General features: G+C 36.9%; 1 protein-coding gene and 1 long non-coding RNA gene across 2 annotated transcripts; both read right to left on the reverse strand.

Annotated features, from left to right (window-relative positions):
- Window positions 1-1,591: 1,591 nt before the first annotated feature.
- On the reverse strand, window positions 1,592-9,310 carry LOC139150249 (sodium-coupled monocarboxylate transporter 1-like). The gene is made up of 4 exons (XM_070722494.1): window positions 9,134-9,310; window positions 4,005-4,140; window positions 2,914-3,133; window positions 1,592-2,265 (listed from the first exon to the last, which is right to left on the reverse strand). The coding sequence occupies exons 2-4, from the start codon at window positions 4,136-4,138 to the stop codon at window positions 2,134-2,136; spliced, it is 486 nt and encodes a 161-aa protein (XP_070578595.1). The 5' UTR covers window positions 4,139-4,140; window positions 9,134-9,310; the 3' UTR covers window positions 1,592-2,133.
- A 6,533-nt stretch (window positions 9,311-15,843) lies between these two features.
- Window positions 15,844-16,937, reverse strand: LOC139150701 (uncharacterized). The gene is made up of 3 exons (XR_011556265.1): window positions 16,513-16,937; window positions 16,246-16,360; window positions 15,844-15,946 (listed from the first exon to the last, which is right to left on the reverse strand). It is a non-coding gene; the product is annotated as an uncharacterized lncRNA (long non-coding RNA).
- Between the last annotated feature and the right edge of the window lie 401 nt (window positions 16,938-17,338).

A 17,338-nucleotide genomic window follows, 5' to 3' on the forward strand; every position in this document is an offset into this window, starting at 1 on the left:
GGGTAGTGGAGGGGGGACTTGAAAATTTTGCTCTACCTGTAGAGGGGGACTCGAAAATTTTTGGGTCCCTTTTGAGTTTTATATTTTCCAATTCCAAGTTTTTGTAGGTAATTCAATGAAAAATGAATACCATTTTTTATGTCATCAAAATGTTGTAATGTTAGTAATAATTTAACAAAATCTAGAACCATTTTGTCACATTTCATGACTTTTATCTCGAAAAAATCTAAACGTGTGATTTGTCGTAAAAAACAAACTTGAGCCTCGTAACAGGGCAGAAGCTGCAACTGTTAATGATTTCTGCAATATTTCTATGCAATATAACAACTACAGTTTCTTGCTATCTCCATACAGCATGCTCAAACACACAATATTTAGTTTGTCGACAAAGCCTGTATATATAAATATAAATATGTATTTGGTGATAATTTAATTGGAGTCCAGACTGACAGTCAGTTGTCAGTGATACAAATGCATGGTACACATACATAGGGTGTGGTAGCCAGCTGAATACTGGACAATTCAATATGCTGTAGGGAGTAGAACAAGAACACAGTTGTAAAACTGAACAAAAGTATTGCCAAAATTATCAAAGTTAATACAGCTACTGCCTACGGGTAGTGTCACTATCAGATACTACCCTGCTACTGCAGTGTCACTGTCACTGCATACCTGAACAGTGACAGAGACAGCTCTGACTCTGATGTACATGGTAGTTGAAGAAGAGTTTTGGTCAAATGACACTCATGAGAGTGAAACTCACTTGTACACAAGATCAGGTAGAGAGCAACACATGGAAGAAAACATAGAAATGTTTGAATTCTGGCATATGAGAATAATCGAATATTAAAGAAAAAAGATGGGGTCACCATGCTGATTTTCTAAATTTTCACACTCTTATTATAAAATGATACAGAAGTAAAACTTTAAATAGTAAAGACTAAAAGGAAAAATATGTGACCGAATGGAATTATTTATTTTTTAACCAAATTTGCAATTATCACACCCAAAATTTTAGAGATTAAACATTTATTTGATGGAATATTTTAACCTTCCGGTATTGTCAATTTTGGGTAGCTTCTAATTCATATAGGTCTTGTAGTTTTGAAACAATTTTTGGTAGGTAACTGTGCAATACGGCAATTAGCCAGAATTCACAATTTTCCTACTCTCTCATGATTGCATTTTGTGTGCTCTTCAACAGGAGCAATTGACCTGGCCAGAGTTGGATTAACTCAAGTTAGCTTTTAGACCAATAAATGTAAAAATTCACTGATGCATTTGAAGAACTTGTCTTGGAATATGACTATACAAAGTGCTAATACAGGTAGTGTTAAACACCTGTGAGCAGAACGGCGCGATATATGTTTTTTTTTTCTGCGCTCACATCCTTTACAAATATGCGGGCCTGTGATAGTTTGGGGGGGAAACTTGAAAAAATTTGACCATATAGAGGGGGGCATTTGAAATTTTTTTAGGGTACTTAGGGGGGTCTGAAAAAAAATAAGATTTCAATCGAGATTTCTCCAGCCCCCCCCCCCCCCAATCGTTATTTGTGAACGCAGCCTAAAAGGTCATGTTCATGCTCATTTACACGATACATCGATGATACGAATTATTTCACTATTGCAATACAGATAAATGCTGACACAATAAACTGATTCCATAATAGATCACCATGACTGGCAAGTAAGTAGACTTTGTATCTCGAACTATCGAGCTTATTATAAAACACGTACAACACTTTCCCTCATACTCTGTCAGGCAACCAACCATACACATCGTTACATCTCGCTCTAGATAATAGCTACGTGTTAATCTCGAACATCGGTAATATTTTTGTAGCACGCATAAAATGGCTGCAAAGGTACGTAAGTTGATTCTGTTTATAGAATGCCTGTCCACAAATATCGGCTATAACGTCTTTATTCACATCTGAAAGAACCAATGACCGGGGAAACTGTTTTGCTAAAGTCAATTGGAAGTGTTTAGCTGAATAGGAAACATACAGCTACCGATACCGGTGTTGGACAAAAAGTATAAACGGGCACACGTTTAACGTGAAACTTGAGCGATATAAATGATGGTAAATAAAGAAATATTTAAAAGGACGATAAGCAATGTAAACATCGATTAATTAATGGTACCTGCTTCTATCGCCAATGCCGGTCCAATCAGACATGCTGCTATGTAGAAGAGTGACTGGAACATGAATAACAAGGCGACAGTGATTCGGAGGGCAAAATTAAAACGTAATTCCATATACTGAAAAGAAAAATATTAAAAAATTGTCACTTCGTATCCAATGACCTTAATCAAGAATCTGATTTATATGAAAAATTAAGAATTTATAGACCTTCAGGATTAAATATTATTAAAACAGGTCCAATAAACAGTGTCATTCAAGGTAAATGAATAATTTGCCAGGTCCAAGAAACAAATATATAATGACAATAACAAAAGAGTCATCTTGAACCACTGTTTAATGGTGGTACCGGGTGTCTCGAATGGGCAAGTGTACCCTGCTAGAATGCTACATGCGTCAAGATTGACCAAAAGTGATTAAGATAGATAGATAGATAGATAGATAGATAGATAGATAGATAGATAGATAGATAGATAGATAGATAGATAGATAGATAGATAGATAGATAGATAGATAGATAGATAGATAGATAGATAGATAGATAGATAGATAGATAGACAAAAGATAGTTAGATAGATAGACAGATAGATGGATATACAGATAAATGGATGGATAGATAGATTAGACAGATAGAGACAAACAGACAGACAAAAGACACAGACATACATATACAGATACATTCATACGGCCGTTGATTTATTTACTGCACAATTACTCACACGTCACATGTTAAGATTCATTGATGTACGACTGAAATTCCAAATTACCTCATAGGCACTTGCTAGTGCCAGGTCGTGGAACACGGGAACAAATATGAAGGCCAACAGTGGTAAAAACCAAAGCGATGCAATGAGTTGTGAAGAAACACCGGCTCCATACACAAAAACTTCAGCTGGGGTACCCATTAAAGCCAAAGGCGATGTGAATGATACCAGAATCGACATCGCAACCGGTAAAAAATGCATCTTTCTGTCAGCCAAAAGGTATCTGTAAATGATTATGTAATATGTAGAAGGATCTTGCATCGCTCAAGTGCAAATAACTACTCACCAATGCCTTTTCTCGATACTGCTTGCCAATGATTGCTATTGATTGAACGGCGCATACAAGACCCTTTTTGTGAGCAAAGCGCGGCCAGTGGCGGAAATGTGGTAGGAATCCGGGCTAATGTTCAACCACACAGAAATTTACCAGACTTGAATCGCCATTCTAACGCCGCGCCAGAGCCGTTCCTAAGTATACTTGAACTTGCAACAATTACTAATTACCTACTATCGCACTGAGCCGCAGGATTAGTGAAAAATCTATAGCAGATGAGGCGCACTTACCAAGACATGTCGTATAAGACATAGACCATCATTGCTATGTAGTACATATATACACACACATATATATATATATATATATATTATATATATATATATATATATATATATATATATATACACCAATTCATATGATATATGTGATGGTTTTTATATATATATATATATATATATATATATATATATATATATATATATATATATATATATATATATATATATATATATATATATATATATATGCACACCACATATATCATATGAATTGGTGTTTTAATAGCGGCAGCCAGTCTCCCCTAGCAGGAAACCACTTGTAATGTTTGCAACTTGGAGTTAACTGTAATACGTCCTGGCAGTCTAAACGGCGATTAAGTTGATGAAGTTGTTCGTTATTATTTGGTCGGTGGACGTACTCTGTAAGGCATCATACTTATTCATACTTCAGAAAAATGCATTCCAGGGACACTTGAAAAGTGTTCCATGAGCGATATAGAGAAAACAACTATTACCTTTGTGCAACTGGGGTCTCTTACCTTGAGGTGGAGTGTTGGCCGCCTTTTGCAAATCCATGGTAGATAGCGGTAATCGCAGATATTGCCAGCATTCCACTGAACAAAACGTAATCGGCAACACCAAAAGGCACCGGGTCGTTCGAGTTAGTGGACATCGCTATGTGAGATTAACTGTAAAATATAATTGGGAGCAGCGTTACAAAGAACGATGTTCTTGTAGTGGACTGAAAGTTCTGAGGCTGCGTTCACAAATAAAGGTTGGGGGCTGGAGGAATCGCGATTTTCAAGTCACTCATCTATATGATCAAAATTTTCAAGTTCCCCCACATCATCATATAACCGCATATTTATCAGGGATGTACACACAGAAAAAATAAAAACATGTTTTGCGCAGTTCTGCTCGTAGATGTTCGACAATACCTGTTATCAGCAGTTTGTAGAGCCATATTCCTGTTGCAAGTTCTTAAATTGATTTATTTTTAAAGGCATGAGTGGACTTTTTGGATTTATCGGTTTAAGCCGACTTGGGTTAATCCAACTCTGGCCAGGTCAACGGCACCAGCTGCACAGCACACAAAATGACGATCATGAGAGTATGCAAATTGTGAATTCCTGGCTTTTTGCCAAATTGTGAAAAACTGAGCACCTACCGATTTTTTTTTTCAAAAGTACCAGACAAATGTGACTTAGATGTCATCAAATAAACGTTTTAATCTCTGAAATTTGGGGTGTAATAATGGAAAATTTGGTAAAAGATTATGCCACTTAGTCACACATTTTAAATTAGAGTCTTCACTGTTCAAAGATTTTCTTTTGTGTTCTTGTGCGATGAGAATGTGAAAATTTCATTCATTGCATGAACTTGAAATGAATGGTTTTATACATTGATTTTGAGTTATTTTTGTGAACAACTAACATTTCATCGTACATTTGTAGAAAATCAAGCATGGTGACCCCATCTTTTCTCTTTAATATTTGATTATTCTAATATGCCAGAATTTAAAAATTCCTGATAACTGTTAAGTCTCCTGATCTTCCATGTGTTGCTGTCTGGCCTGATCTTGTATACAAATATTTTTCACTATCATGAGCGTCATATGACCCAAACTCTTCTTCAACCACATCAGAAATAAGAACTATCACTGTCACTGCCGGTATGCAGTGACATTGACACTGTCTGTAGGTGGTAGCAGGTCAGTGGTTGCATAAACTTGATAATTTTGATAATTAGTATTTTTGTTCAGTTTATACAACTGTGTTCTTGTTTTACTCTCTACAGCATGCTGAACTGTCCAGAATTCAGCTTGCCAACACAGCCTACGTACGTGCACCGTGCATTCATCATTGACACATGACTTTCAGTTTCAGTCTGGACTCTAATTCAATCATCACCAATATCTATATATACAGGCCTTGTTGACAAACTGAATATTGTGTGTTTCAGCATGCTTTAGGGAGACAGCAAGAAACGATATTTGATACATTTCATAGAAATATTGAAAACAAATCTCAACAGTTGCAGCATCTGCCCCGCGCCGAGGCCTTCTCGATTTTTTTACGAAAATTCAATGGCGTTCATACATTTTATTATTTTTTCGAGATAAAAGTCATGAAATGCGACAAAATAGTTCTAGAATTATTACTAACATTCAAACCAGCAGATGACATAAAAATGTTATTCATTTTTAATTGATTTACCTGCCAAACTATGGAATCTGAAAATGAAAAAAAAGAGGAAACCAAAATATTTTCAGGTCTTCTCTTTATACGCACAGCAAAACTTTCAAGTCCTCTATCCCCCAGAATGTTCGGACCCCCCTCCCCAATGAATTCCTCCAGCGCCCTCACCAGTATTTGTGACTGCAGGCATACAGTCGGCCAGTGTATTGTTACTATCCAGATAAAAACTACACGCAAATGAAGATATAGGCCGATGAAAAGATCGATAGTCACTGGCATTGCCTTTCGATGGTCTTTTAACACACTGACCTTAATGTTTCATGATCAACATATATTATTAAAAACCTCTCTAGGGTATCACAGTCATTACAAGAACAACGTTAACCTTTGTTTCTTACTTCAACAAAGTCATTGCCATTAGTATGTGTTTGTAATTGAGTGACAAATTCGTTAGAATGGATTGTGTTCTGTGATGAGGTACAAGTCAACTTGGTCTTCACATTGGCTGAACAATACATGCCTCCTCTATTTTGAATTTCGTCATGTGACAATTTTACTACCACAATAATATGAAAAGCTTGTATAGAGAATGCAGGGATTCAGCCTACTCGTGTCCTGTAAACAGCAAAGTACTGACGAAGTGTCCAGCAGGTGTACGCGCTCGTGAATGTAACACAAGAGTACCAAGACAAAAAGTGCCAAGGTGCCTTATGCATACCGAGACGGTGTCGTGTTTGAGAGGTGCATTAATTTGTCCTTGACTGAAGTGCTATAATGTCAACTGAAAATTTGTTGTGACTGTCGATTGCAAAAAAAATCCTAGTTTAAACCGATGCCTTTTTCGGTTAATCTTACCTTCCTTTGGAAAGTTATTTCGGAGTAAAAAAACACAAAAATAAAACAGGCGACAATGCAACCATCACCATGATATGTTAAAAAACTTTCATTTACGAGTAGGAAATGCATGTCATGGATTACAACGGCGAGCTTTTCAAATGCGTTTATCTTCTCTTCCTACCAGAATTTGAAGTTTTCAGTCATGAGTTACTGAGACAATGTTTATATTCTGTTTCTCTAATATGGTCATTGAATCTTTATTCAACTGACTTTTATTCGCAATGATTCATTTTACGAAGGTATCGAGCAACGCCCCTTCAAATCTTTTAATGTGGCTGAAAAACAACAATAAATTCGTACAAAACAAATGACTTAACGATAGTCGATAGTCCATAACGAACATAAAGCAACATTCTTCAGATCGCTCTGTCTTTGGACTTCGAACGACCCTCTCTGAGATGGATATCTTAAACACTGTACATGTAGGGTGCTCAAAGTCTGCGCTCGACTTATCTGCATGTCGTTTTTTTTTTTACCAATGTCGTTTTGTTTGCATTCAATGGACGGTGGATTAACGAATAAAGTAAAACATTCTTGCGTTGTATTGTGGATCACTTTCAAGGTGAAAATGACGACAAACCAAACGATACTACTTTTAGAATGCGAATATTGATAACTTAAGTCAAAAACACAAAATTCCTTCCTAAATTTGACCCATGCTTTTCTGTGAAGTAAGGGAGTCAACGATCACTTGACGTATATTCAACAACCGTCTTATGTACAGGGTCGTAGCTTTAGGGAAGTGCATGGGCAGGTGCCCCCTGGAAATAGCCACCGTCAGTATGTAAATGTATATAAATTACCTAAATTCTAGCTAAACTAGGTTCTGCCCCCTTGTTAATTTGGTCAAGCTACGGCCTTGATGAACCAAGGGCGAATTCTCCTCTAACTGCAATGATTGATAACATCTAATAAATCAGTCGCAAAAGTATGCTCAACAAAAGGTCAAATCAGGTCACAGCGACATGGGCTTCTCACTCATGTACCCTAATCTCGGTGAGTAAAGTCACTCATCATAAGAACTGCAATGGTGATTTTTCATGAAATGGGTTTAATTTCCATTCGTTCGTTTACAAGAGAGTAAGAAACACATTTAAAGTGGAGTTGGGGCAGTAATCTTACACGTTTGTGTGAAAACTGTGTTACAGTAAAGTACAATGTAAACCCAGATGCCATCAATCACACAAACAGATTCAAAGTAATAATTGAAAGCCATAGTGACTACTTCACAAACTCTGTTGTTGCTGCATGGTTGATGAAAAAATAAAACTTCAGCCAATGCAGTCTAAGTCTAATTTATGTTTCTTGATTGTGTCTGTTATCTGTTTTTGTTCTACACGTTATTGACCCCCACTATCTCCAAATGTATAAGAGAGGTGCCTTGGAACATATCCAAGTTGGAACGACCAAAATGATATGGTACACTGTCAAATACTGTTGACACTATGCGAAGATGTAGGGATGTAAGACCCTGCAGATTATGGACTGCCATTGTTCTAATTACAACAACCTTTTACGCTTTTACTGTGAAATAACTATCAACACGCGTGATAACGTTTAAACACTTGCACATATACGTAATACTTTCTTCAGACCACAGTCCGGAGGGACTGCGTGCAGACACTTTACTTCTTTTTATTATCATGGTGCATGGAATACGAAGGACAAATAAAATTACCTCGTAAGAACTGGTCAACTTCAACCCTTTGAAAACTGGAACGAAGAGGTAGCTAACTTATCATTGGCAGCAACCAAACACAGAAGACAGTAGCTGGGATATAATTGATGCCATTTGCAAACATTTCAGAAGGTCTTCCAAGAATGAATAAGGGCAAAAGGGATGGCACCGTGGTTGACATAGTAAAGGGAAGAAAATTCATTTCTCTGTCAGCCAAAAGGTATCTGCCATAAAGAAATAAAAACACCAAAACGTTTCAATTGCACACTGGTAGCGTCACTCTGACATAGAAACGAAGTGTACTTACGTGTTAAAAAGACAATCTGACGCGCACGTCTACTATGTGTCCTGTGAAAATGAAGACAACAATTGATTTCATCAATAAGCTTGAGGTATGAGCTGTAATTTTTGATGTACTTATTGTTCAGTACCTTTGAACTGTTCATAAATCGCAGTCTTATCGTGTACTGTCCGTTTAACGACATCTAAAGGGGCCTCGCGATAAAAAATCATGAAAACATCATTATCAATGACCAGTTTATCAGACTTTCACAGCAACGGTTGCAATGTTGCTACATGTTCGTTTGTGTTTAATGTTATATATGGGCTTGCCTTGAAGTTGAGTGATGACTTTTTGGAAAACCATGATATATACAGGTTTATATCGTCAAAACATCTCGATACAACAAATTATAAGAAAACAGGGCCTGTTTGTCAGACCTCTACAGCAACGGCGACAATGTTGTCACAATTTATGTTTCCTGACGTCCTGGTGGGAAATTATAGTGCTTAATGCTAAAAGCAAGGCGTTATAAATAACAACATACTTCAAGTACAAAGTAATGTATCTGTTATTTAAGTGTCATGTGTCCAGCAATTGCCAGAATACTTTTACCTTAGAATAAGTCCTTACGATAAGTCTTCATGTCCGTTGAAAGGTGATTGTCAAGACAGGAGTGTCATTTACAAGGCCGAAGTCTCAATAGGATTCGATAGGGAGAAGCTTTACATAGGCCTCGCTGATAAAACATTCAAGACACACTCGCTGATTACAGGCAATCGATCCGCAACGAAAAGTACTGGAACTGTACTGAACTATCGAAGTCTATTTGCTCTCTGAAGAACAAGGACCAGGACGTTTATGTATCATGGTCAATTATTGACAGAGCATCAAGTTATTCTGATGTAAGCAAGCGATGTTATCTTTATAACAAGTTTTTATTGAGGTCATCAAAATAGTTTACAATCACAATAGTGGGAGAGTACATACATGTCTTATACGAAAACTGCAATGCAATGATATCAATGTCAGTCAAGAAGTCTCAGAGACTATATGCATCTGGAAAAAATAATAGAATAACATTTTCCAATTCCATGTAATAAATTCACTGTATTGTGGTTCTAGGAATAAGTTTTAGAATACCACCCCATTTCTTGTTGTGTGAAATCAATTTGCTCTTCTTGTATATTTGTAGTAATCTTTTGAAAATCAAATTATTTGGTTTCTGATTTTCAAGCTTTGCCAGATAAATATGACATTTTGCAATCAAAATAAGAAAATTAACCAATGTGGAGAGGTTCTTATCTCCAATTAGTATTTGTCTTGCACTAGGAAAAACATTAAGACCAACTCTACTACACCATAATATGATAAAACCATCCCAAGACTCCATCATAAATTCACAATCATAGAAAATATGTAATAATGTTTCAATTTTTACAAAAAGTACATTTATTTGATGGAACCCTAGGTGGTGTCATTTTAAACAGTACACTTTTGGTAGGTAGAATGTTATGTAGAATCTTAAACTGGAATTCACGGAGTTTGGTATCGATTGTAACCTTGTAAGGAAGAGTATAAAGATGAGACCAACAGTCGATACTTGTATTAAAAATATGATTGAAAAAATCCTGATTTCGGAGAAACAAAATAGTAATCTGTAATGGATTTCGTGATCTTTCTGGTAGTACATGCATTTATTGCAATTCCCATAAAACCAACTTTAAAAATGATCTGTTAATCTGGCAGAGTAAAATTCATAATGGAATCAAATCAACCCACTTGAGAATGGAAGACTGGGGAACACCCCTGGCCCTTACCTCATCCCAATTCAAAAATTACCATTTCTTTTAAATAAACCACAATCTTAGAATTCTTTGAAGAATATTGATTTTCTTCCTAAAAGAATGTTTTTGTAGTTCCAAATAATTTGTTTCAAAACATCTTCATTTCGGATTTATTCAGATTACACAGACAGAATAATTGTGAAAAAATCCTGAGAAATCAACAATTCAAAAGTAAATTAAAACTTCCAACTTTAAATTCATGTCTCTTTCCAACGATGCTTGATAAATTCATCTAATAATTCTTTGTGCTTTGAGTATAGCCTTAAGATCTTGCATTGTTAGTCCTCCTTTATCAATGCCACGAACGACAGTTTATCTGCAAATTCTATCAGGGTCTTTCAGCACAAATTTGTACGTCAAAATGTTCTTGATTTTTGCTAGAAAACAAGTCAAATCATCTGCAAATGAAAAGTTTTTTTTATTTCTGTTTTATTGACTTTTATGCCATGTCATAAGTCAAAATAGCCAGCTGGTCTGCCTTTTTCATCACACAACTCTGTGTATTTTTGCAAAGAGATTCTACCCACTGAACAAAAAAAGGGGCCAAAATTAAAAGCTTTAAGGGCTTTTACAACGTAGGACCATTCTTAGCAATAAAATGCGTTTTGTATATCAATTGTTGTTAGAATGCCCGGAATATTGAACTCTCTTGTATAATCCATAATTTCCTCTATCAGTCTAATTACGTCTCCAATGTACCTATTTTTGATAAAAGCTGTTTGTGTCTCATGAATCAAAACTAGGAATACCATTTCTAGTCTTCCTTCCAAACACTTGGTTGCAATTTTAAAATCAATGTTAAGAAGTGTTATGGGCCTTCAGTTTTGAATTTATCTTCTATCTTTTCCTTTTAAGCAGGGAGATTACGCCTTGTCTTTCGGAAGGATAAAATTCCTCTTTCTCATATGCTGAATTCAATAAGCAAACTAGATGCATTTAATAAGATGCCAAAAGTGTTTATAAAAATCACTTGAACGACTATCATTTCCTGGTGACTTTCGGGAACGTTTTCAATGCATTCCAAGCTTCATCTTCCTGTAATTAGACCATCGCATAATTGGGCCTTTTCTTCTTCAAGTTTGGGAATGTCTGAGTTATTCAAAAAATATTATAAATGTCCCTATATAATTGATTTCCAGTGTCATTCTGAATGTTAGATATATATGAATTCTGATGGATTTCTTTTATCTCTGTGTTTATTTTCTCCTGACCTTTAATCTCTATCCCATCCTCTTAAGTTAGTTTATTTATTTGAGATCTCTTTATATTAGGTTGTATTTTTTCTCCATATTCAATCCAATTACATCTTGATCTAATTATAATCTTTCGAAATCACCTTTATGGCCTTGTACATGTGTTTGATGCACCTCGTTGGATCCCTAATAATTTCTCGATACGTCACTTCATGTTCTTCCAGGTGTATACAATATCTTAGAGTGTACATTTGTTTTGTCAGTCGGCGTGATCTGACTTCTTTATTTTGACAGTGGTTAAAATGGAAAGTCGGAATATCAGAGTAGGAATTAGCATCCTGAATCCCTGTACGATATGGAGAAGTTTTAAGGGTTTGTAAGTTTCTTTAACATAGCTCCAGAACAGGGTGAGTAGGGGGATTTTAAATTGTCTTTTCATGGTAAGAAAAAATATAAACTAAATTTTACGCATTATTTTGAAGTCATTATTTTGAAGCTATGACCCCCCCCCCAAAAAAAAATAAATTGAATTTTATTCCCAGTTTGGAAGAATAGCATATTTACGTAATTTATTTAATGTCAATGTATGAAGTGCTTCGTGCCAGAAGCGAATTTGGTGGATTAGCAGTTTTCACATTGACGCAAAGCCGAGAAACAACAATAACCGCAAAAAGGCCAATTACGGTTTTGCGACGATACCGAAAGGAGGAATACTAGTATAGCGAACACTAAATTTCTACTTCGGTAAGGACAAAGAGTAGCGGAAGGAAGATGAACAAATCGAGAAAGACAAAATTCATGTCCGGGGGAAATGTCAAGTACTCGTCAGCGATTTTATCTCATCCAAACTATTGCATCACAAAATCAGCGAGATTGACTTGGCTCCTTCTGAAAAAATCATGGGCTGAATGGCGGTAAAACATCATTATTTCTCCCTAACGCATTTCATCATTTCTGGAGCCGTTTAATTGCGACGTGAGGAGTATTACTTATGGTTGAAATTGCTTTCTACTGCATGAAACATTATTGTGGCATACGACACACACAGTACAAACAAACAAACAACTTACAGGACAGAAAATGTTAGTGTTCATTAAAATACGTTTACTTCATCAATATCTATGACATTTTACAAAATTACATTGCGCCAACAGAAAAAAGTACTATAATCGTCGTCGACATATAATGATTATGACACATCCGTTAACAGCATTGAAAATGTGCCTAAGAGTTCCTTAGCGCATGGTCTCAGTCCTTGTGTCGGGCAAACAGCCAAGTTTATCAGAGTTCCAACTTGTTCCATCGCCTTTCCTTGTCCAACGTAGTGTTTCATTTCTACGTTGTCTGATCTTGTCTGAGCGTACCTTGGTCGGTTTTGGTTATCTGCGTGCATTTCTCGGAATTTGGCAATATTTGCTCGTTGGTACTCATGATATGGTTGGAGACCGGTAAACAGAAGAGCGAGAACCATACCAAGGCTCCAGACGTCCGCTTTGAAGGATGCTGTGCCGTTATCCAGGACAGTCTCGGGGGCCCTATAACTGTAGACTCCATGTCCGCGAGGTTTCGCTGCGTCATCGATATGGAAGGCATTTCCAAACCCTATCAGCGTGAGTCTTAGGGTGTTCTTGTTAATCTGCAAAAAAGTAGTAAACTTATTTGACTTCTAAACGAAGAAAACAAAAATCAAACTATTTTACAGGTGACAAAACTCGCCTCTTTACTACAATTCGCCTTATTGAACGCAAACTAAAATGATATAAAAGAGAGAGAGAGAGAGAGTGGTTAAGACTTTATAGGCTCACAGTATTGAGACGTTTTCGAATTTCTTAAACCTGGCAAGTTTTCTATGAGCCTTACCTTTGAATAAATTTGACCAACTGATCACAACTTTCAATGGAGAAAAAGGGATTAAGCTCACATAAAGAGTCACTCCCAATAAGCACTAGTGCAAGAACTGGGGGACTGACTTTTAAAAAACAAAATCAAAGCTTACTTACAATGATATTGCTTGGACAGATGGCCTGGTGAATAATTCCATTCTGGTGCATAAATGCTACTGCACCACACAGTTGAAGAGCGAGATAAATCCTCTCGCGGAATGAGAACTTCTCCTAAAATGTATAAATGGATTGCACCATTACAAATGGATTTATTAATATGCCCATAATGCACTTCAACCTCTTCAGTTACGACGATGACGATGAAAATTCAACATAATTGCAAACTGAAAGTAAAAATTCTTAATAGTGGACGATATTTTTCAGGTGTAGAGAGAATAATTTTGAGAGTACCTCTACGATGTAGAAGTATAGTTTCTAGGAAGGATAAGTATTTTAATTTTCTATTGTGTATGCAACTGCTAAACTCTTCTTACCAGATCGCCACTTAATCTCAAAGATTTCATGTCATCTGCGTACGGGATATCGTAGACAAGTCCGTAGTCATCGCCATCAAGGCGTGTCACTCCGTGAAGACGGGGGAAATTTTCGTGGCCTGACACTTTACTGTGATATAAAAATTGAAGATAAATTCATTTACAGTACAGATTCAGAGATATCAGCTAGGCAGTCGTTTCTAGGAGTTCGCGATCTTCACCTTGCTTAATATATGGATGAAAATTAACTAAATCACAAGAGGTATGATTATCTGCAATAATTGTAGCCCTGGGGCCTCGCGCTGGCTTTTTTCGTGGTGGCTGTTGACACGACAACAACAATATAACATCAGCCAACATGAGAAAAATCAGCGATTGCAGCTAGCGTATGATATGATGTGACGGTTCGAATTTTTCATTTTATATGATACGATACCGAGATAAAAATAAATTCAAACAGGATGAGATAATTGTTTAATTCTAATATGATAAGCAAGCAGTACAACGAGGCTGTGGCAATATCCATTATATGGTCTCTTTACCTTAGAATTGCTGCTTCACGTTCCAGTGATCCACGGTCCAATACTGTAACTGCAAACAAGTTATCATCCGGGTTGGAACTCTGACGTTTCAAGAAGCCCGTATCCTTGATCACCTTGTAACCATCAAGGGTTTTCATGTCGATTATAGGCAAGCCTGCAAATAAGTTACAACCAACGAATCATCAGATTTCGAATGACTCAGTGCCTCTGGTTATCAGTTTTATCGTTTTTCTGGTAATCTCGTACCATCATGAGTACTGTCTAAAGCCCTGGCCAAAATAGATACTGTTGTCAAACTCAATTATGCAAATGTTGTCGAGTGGCTGTGTTGGTTTCCTTTAAAGACATGACTTGAGCAATAGGGCTGATCCTGATTTTACGTTTATTATTAAATATAGAAATGCGTATGCACGTGCAAAACTTTGTATGCACGTGCAAAACTTTGCTTCCGCCGACATGAATCCTGGCAAATTTGGTCTTTGTGCATCTGTTTTATTTTAACATGATTGGAACTAATTTTAGGATAATTGGATTTTCATATCTTTCAAATTTCTTAAAAGTGTTAGGTGCCGTATAGCTGAATGTTGCAATTACTCATAAAAACAAGTGTGTAATGTAAAAAGAAAAGCAGATGAGATTACATTTGTAGATTAAATCGACATTACTTTATCATCCAATTATCCCAAATTAGTTCCAATCGTGTTTTATATTGTGGTTGTGTCTTTCTTATAATTTCAGTGGTTTCAACGGTGGTCCCATTTTCACAAATTAAATGAAACCATCGCAAAAAAGAATTAATGGTCATGACCATTAATTCATTTTGGCGATGGTTTCATGTATCGTGTCTAAATCCGGGGTCAAATATATGCATGTTCACCCATTCATTCAGTATCTTTCAACATGTCAGACAATATTATCTCGTATCAAACAAAATTCATGAAAAATGGTCCATTTGTCCCTTTAAAGAGTCGCAAACTCTTTCCGGACCAATATTTATTTGTGTATTCTAATGAAGGCACTCTGACTGACGTCATCACGAATCAGGCTTGTTTGAACATAACAATTACTTCGAATGACAGAACTTAGCTTTGCATCACAATGAAATTTCACAGCACTATGTTGTTAAGTTGACTCAGGTTATACTAATATCAGCTCAGACAATTTCTCCAGTTGCCATTATTATAACAACTCAGTCGCAATTTCAGAAACACCTTCATGCGAACAAACACATGACCGTAAATCGAGCATTTTATCTTCAATTATGAACAATCCTTCATTACATTTACAGAAAAGAAAAACGGTTTACGGTAACAAAGTCACTTTCAAGTACCTTAATCATATTGAATCTTTACCTTGAAAAGGGGATTTGGTGTCAGTGAAGATATCTTTGGATGCCACGGTGGATTTATCGCCGTCAGAAGTCTTCACTGGGCGTAATCGAGAGTTTACAACAGTCATCGGCGAAGGAACTATTTATTGATAGAATAAGTATGAGAATCTGTTAGTCATTCGTACGAAAAATTCCCTTCTTTAGTTGCCTTGACATGAATGACAATGGAGTCCTCCGAAATAAGTTCACAGAGTGTATAACATGGCGAATATGAGGTCGTCCACTCAACCAATAGTTATGTCGGAGAAAAGTATTCGTGTATACCTAGAATTATAGAGTTTGCACCTTGACTGTATGAGAAAAATGTTGTATTCGCACTGAAACATCGGAAACTGGCAGGCGTTAAAATTGATTAGATGGTACTTTTTCTTCACTCACGTTTCTTATTCCTTGTCGAAGTATTCAAGGAACTTGTACCAAGTTTGATGCCAGGTCTTCGTGGAATTTTGGTTTCCTCTCTGCTTCCTCCGCAGTTCACCACTGAACTAGTAGACTGTGAAGGCAGAAAAATGAAAAATTGAAGGATCGTTCTGCACGATTGCATGAAAATTGGCATGTATTTATCAGTAAATACTTTGTCCACAACAATATTACAATATCGCAAATATGAAATGGATTTTACAAGACAGAAACAGGGTTAGTTACCTTTCGTGTTTCACGAGGTTCCTCACACGGAGTCGCTGACAAACACAAAAGCACACCGAAAATATTCCCGGCGGCCCGTCTGCAGTTGCGTGCGACGCTACGAAGTCGCTCTCTGCCGGAAACCATTGCTTCAGATTAAAAAATCGTATTAAACGTGTTGAAATATGTTGAGGGAGACGCTGAACGTACACAGCCAGCGACAGTATATCTGTATTGATATTGTCTGTGTTCTATGTTGACGACGATTAATGGAACTTTTCAGAGCGACGGAAGCTGATTGGTCAATTTCTGACGCAGCGTATCGAACGCTGCGCTGATTTGTTGAAAGTTGAACGCTTAAAAACCACGTTCAATCTCGCGAGATGTCAGTTGAACATCGACATTGGCTCGTACGTGGCTCCCGCTTCGGTTTACTGACGCGTGACCGGGCGTGTGCATGACATTCAGTGTGCGCGATCGCTAAACCTACGCCACAGTAGCCCTGCGTACAGGTCTGTGTGTTCCCGGCGTTATACGGCCTCCACAACATATAACGCCGGGAACCCCACACAGACCTGTACGCAGGGCTAACGCCACAGGTGCTCGTCTCATTGCTCAGTCCATGGCTGTTTGATTATCCCTCTATTCTGCGACTTCAGCGATATGACAAATACGTTTTATCAATGTTGATGCTACTTTCTGTTTCGTGCGTATCGTTTGAATCAGATTCCCTATTTTAAATATTGGGCAGTTTACCGGGCAAGTCTCTGATTAATTATGCATTCCAGTTATCAGTTCAGTTTTACACAAAACGAATAGTGTCCGTAAAACGCTCATCAATGCTGTT

The sequence above is a fragment of the Ptychodera flava genome, chromosome 14 (assembly GCF_041260155.1).
Source record: "Ptychodera flava strain L36383 chromosome 14, AS_Pfla_20210202, whole genome shotgun sequence".
NCBI classification, from domain to species: Eukaryota; Metazoa; Hemichordata; class Enteropneusta; family Ptychoderidae; genus Ptychodera; species Ptychodera flava.

What these genes read in the sequence shown, in the direction of transcription:
- LOC139150249 (XM_070722494.1), bottom strand. Translation starts at nt 4,138, where the DNA reads ATGTCCACTAACTCGAACGACCCGGTGCCTTTTGGTGTTGCCGATTAC. An exon ending in GGCCAACACTCCACCTCAAG is followed by an intron (nt 3,134 to 4,004) that starts GTAAGAGACCCC and finishes AATCATTTACAG; the next exon opens with ATACCTTTTGGCTGACAGAA. An exon ending in CACTAGCAAGTGCCTATGAG is followed by an intron (nt 2,266 to 2,913) that starts GTAATTTGGAAT and finishes TTTTCTTTTCAG; the next exon opens with TATATGGAATTACGTTTTAA.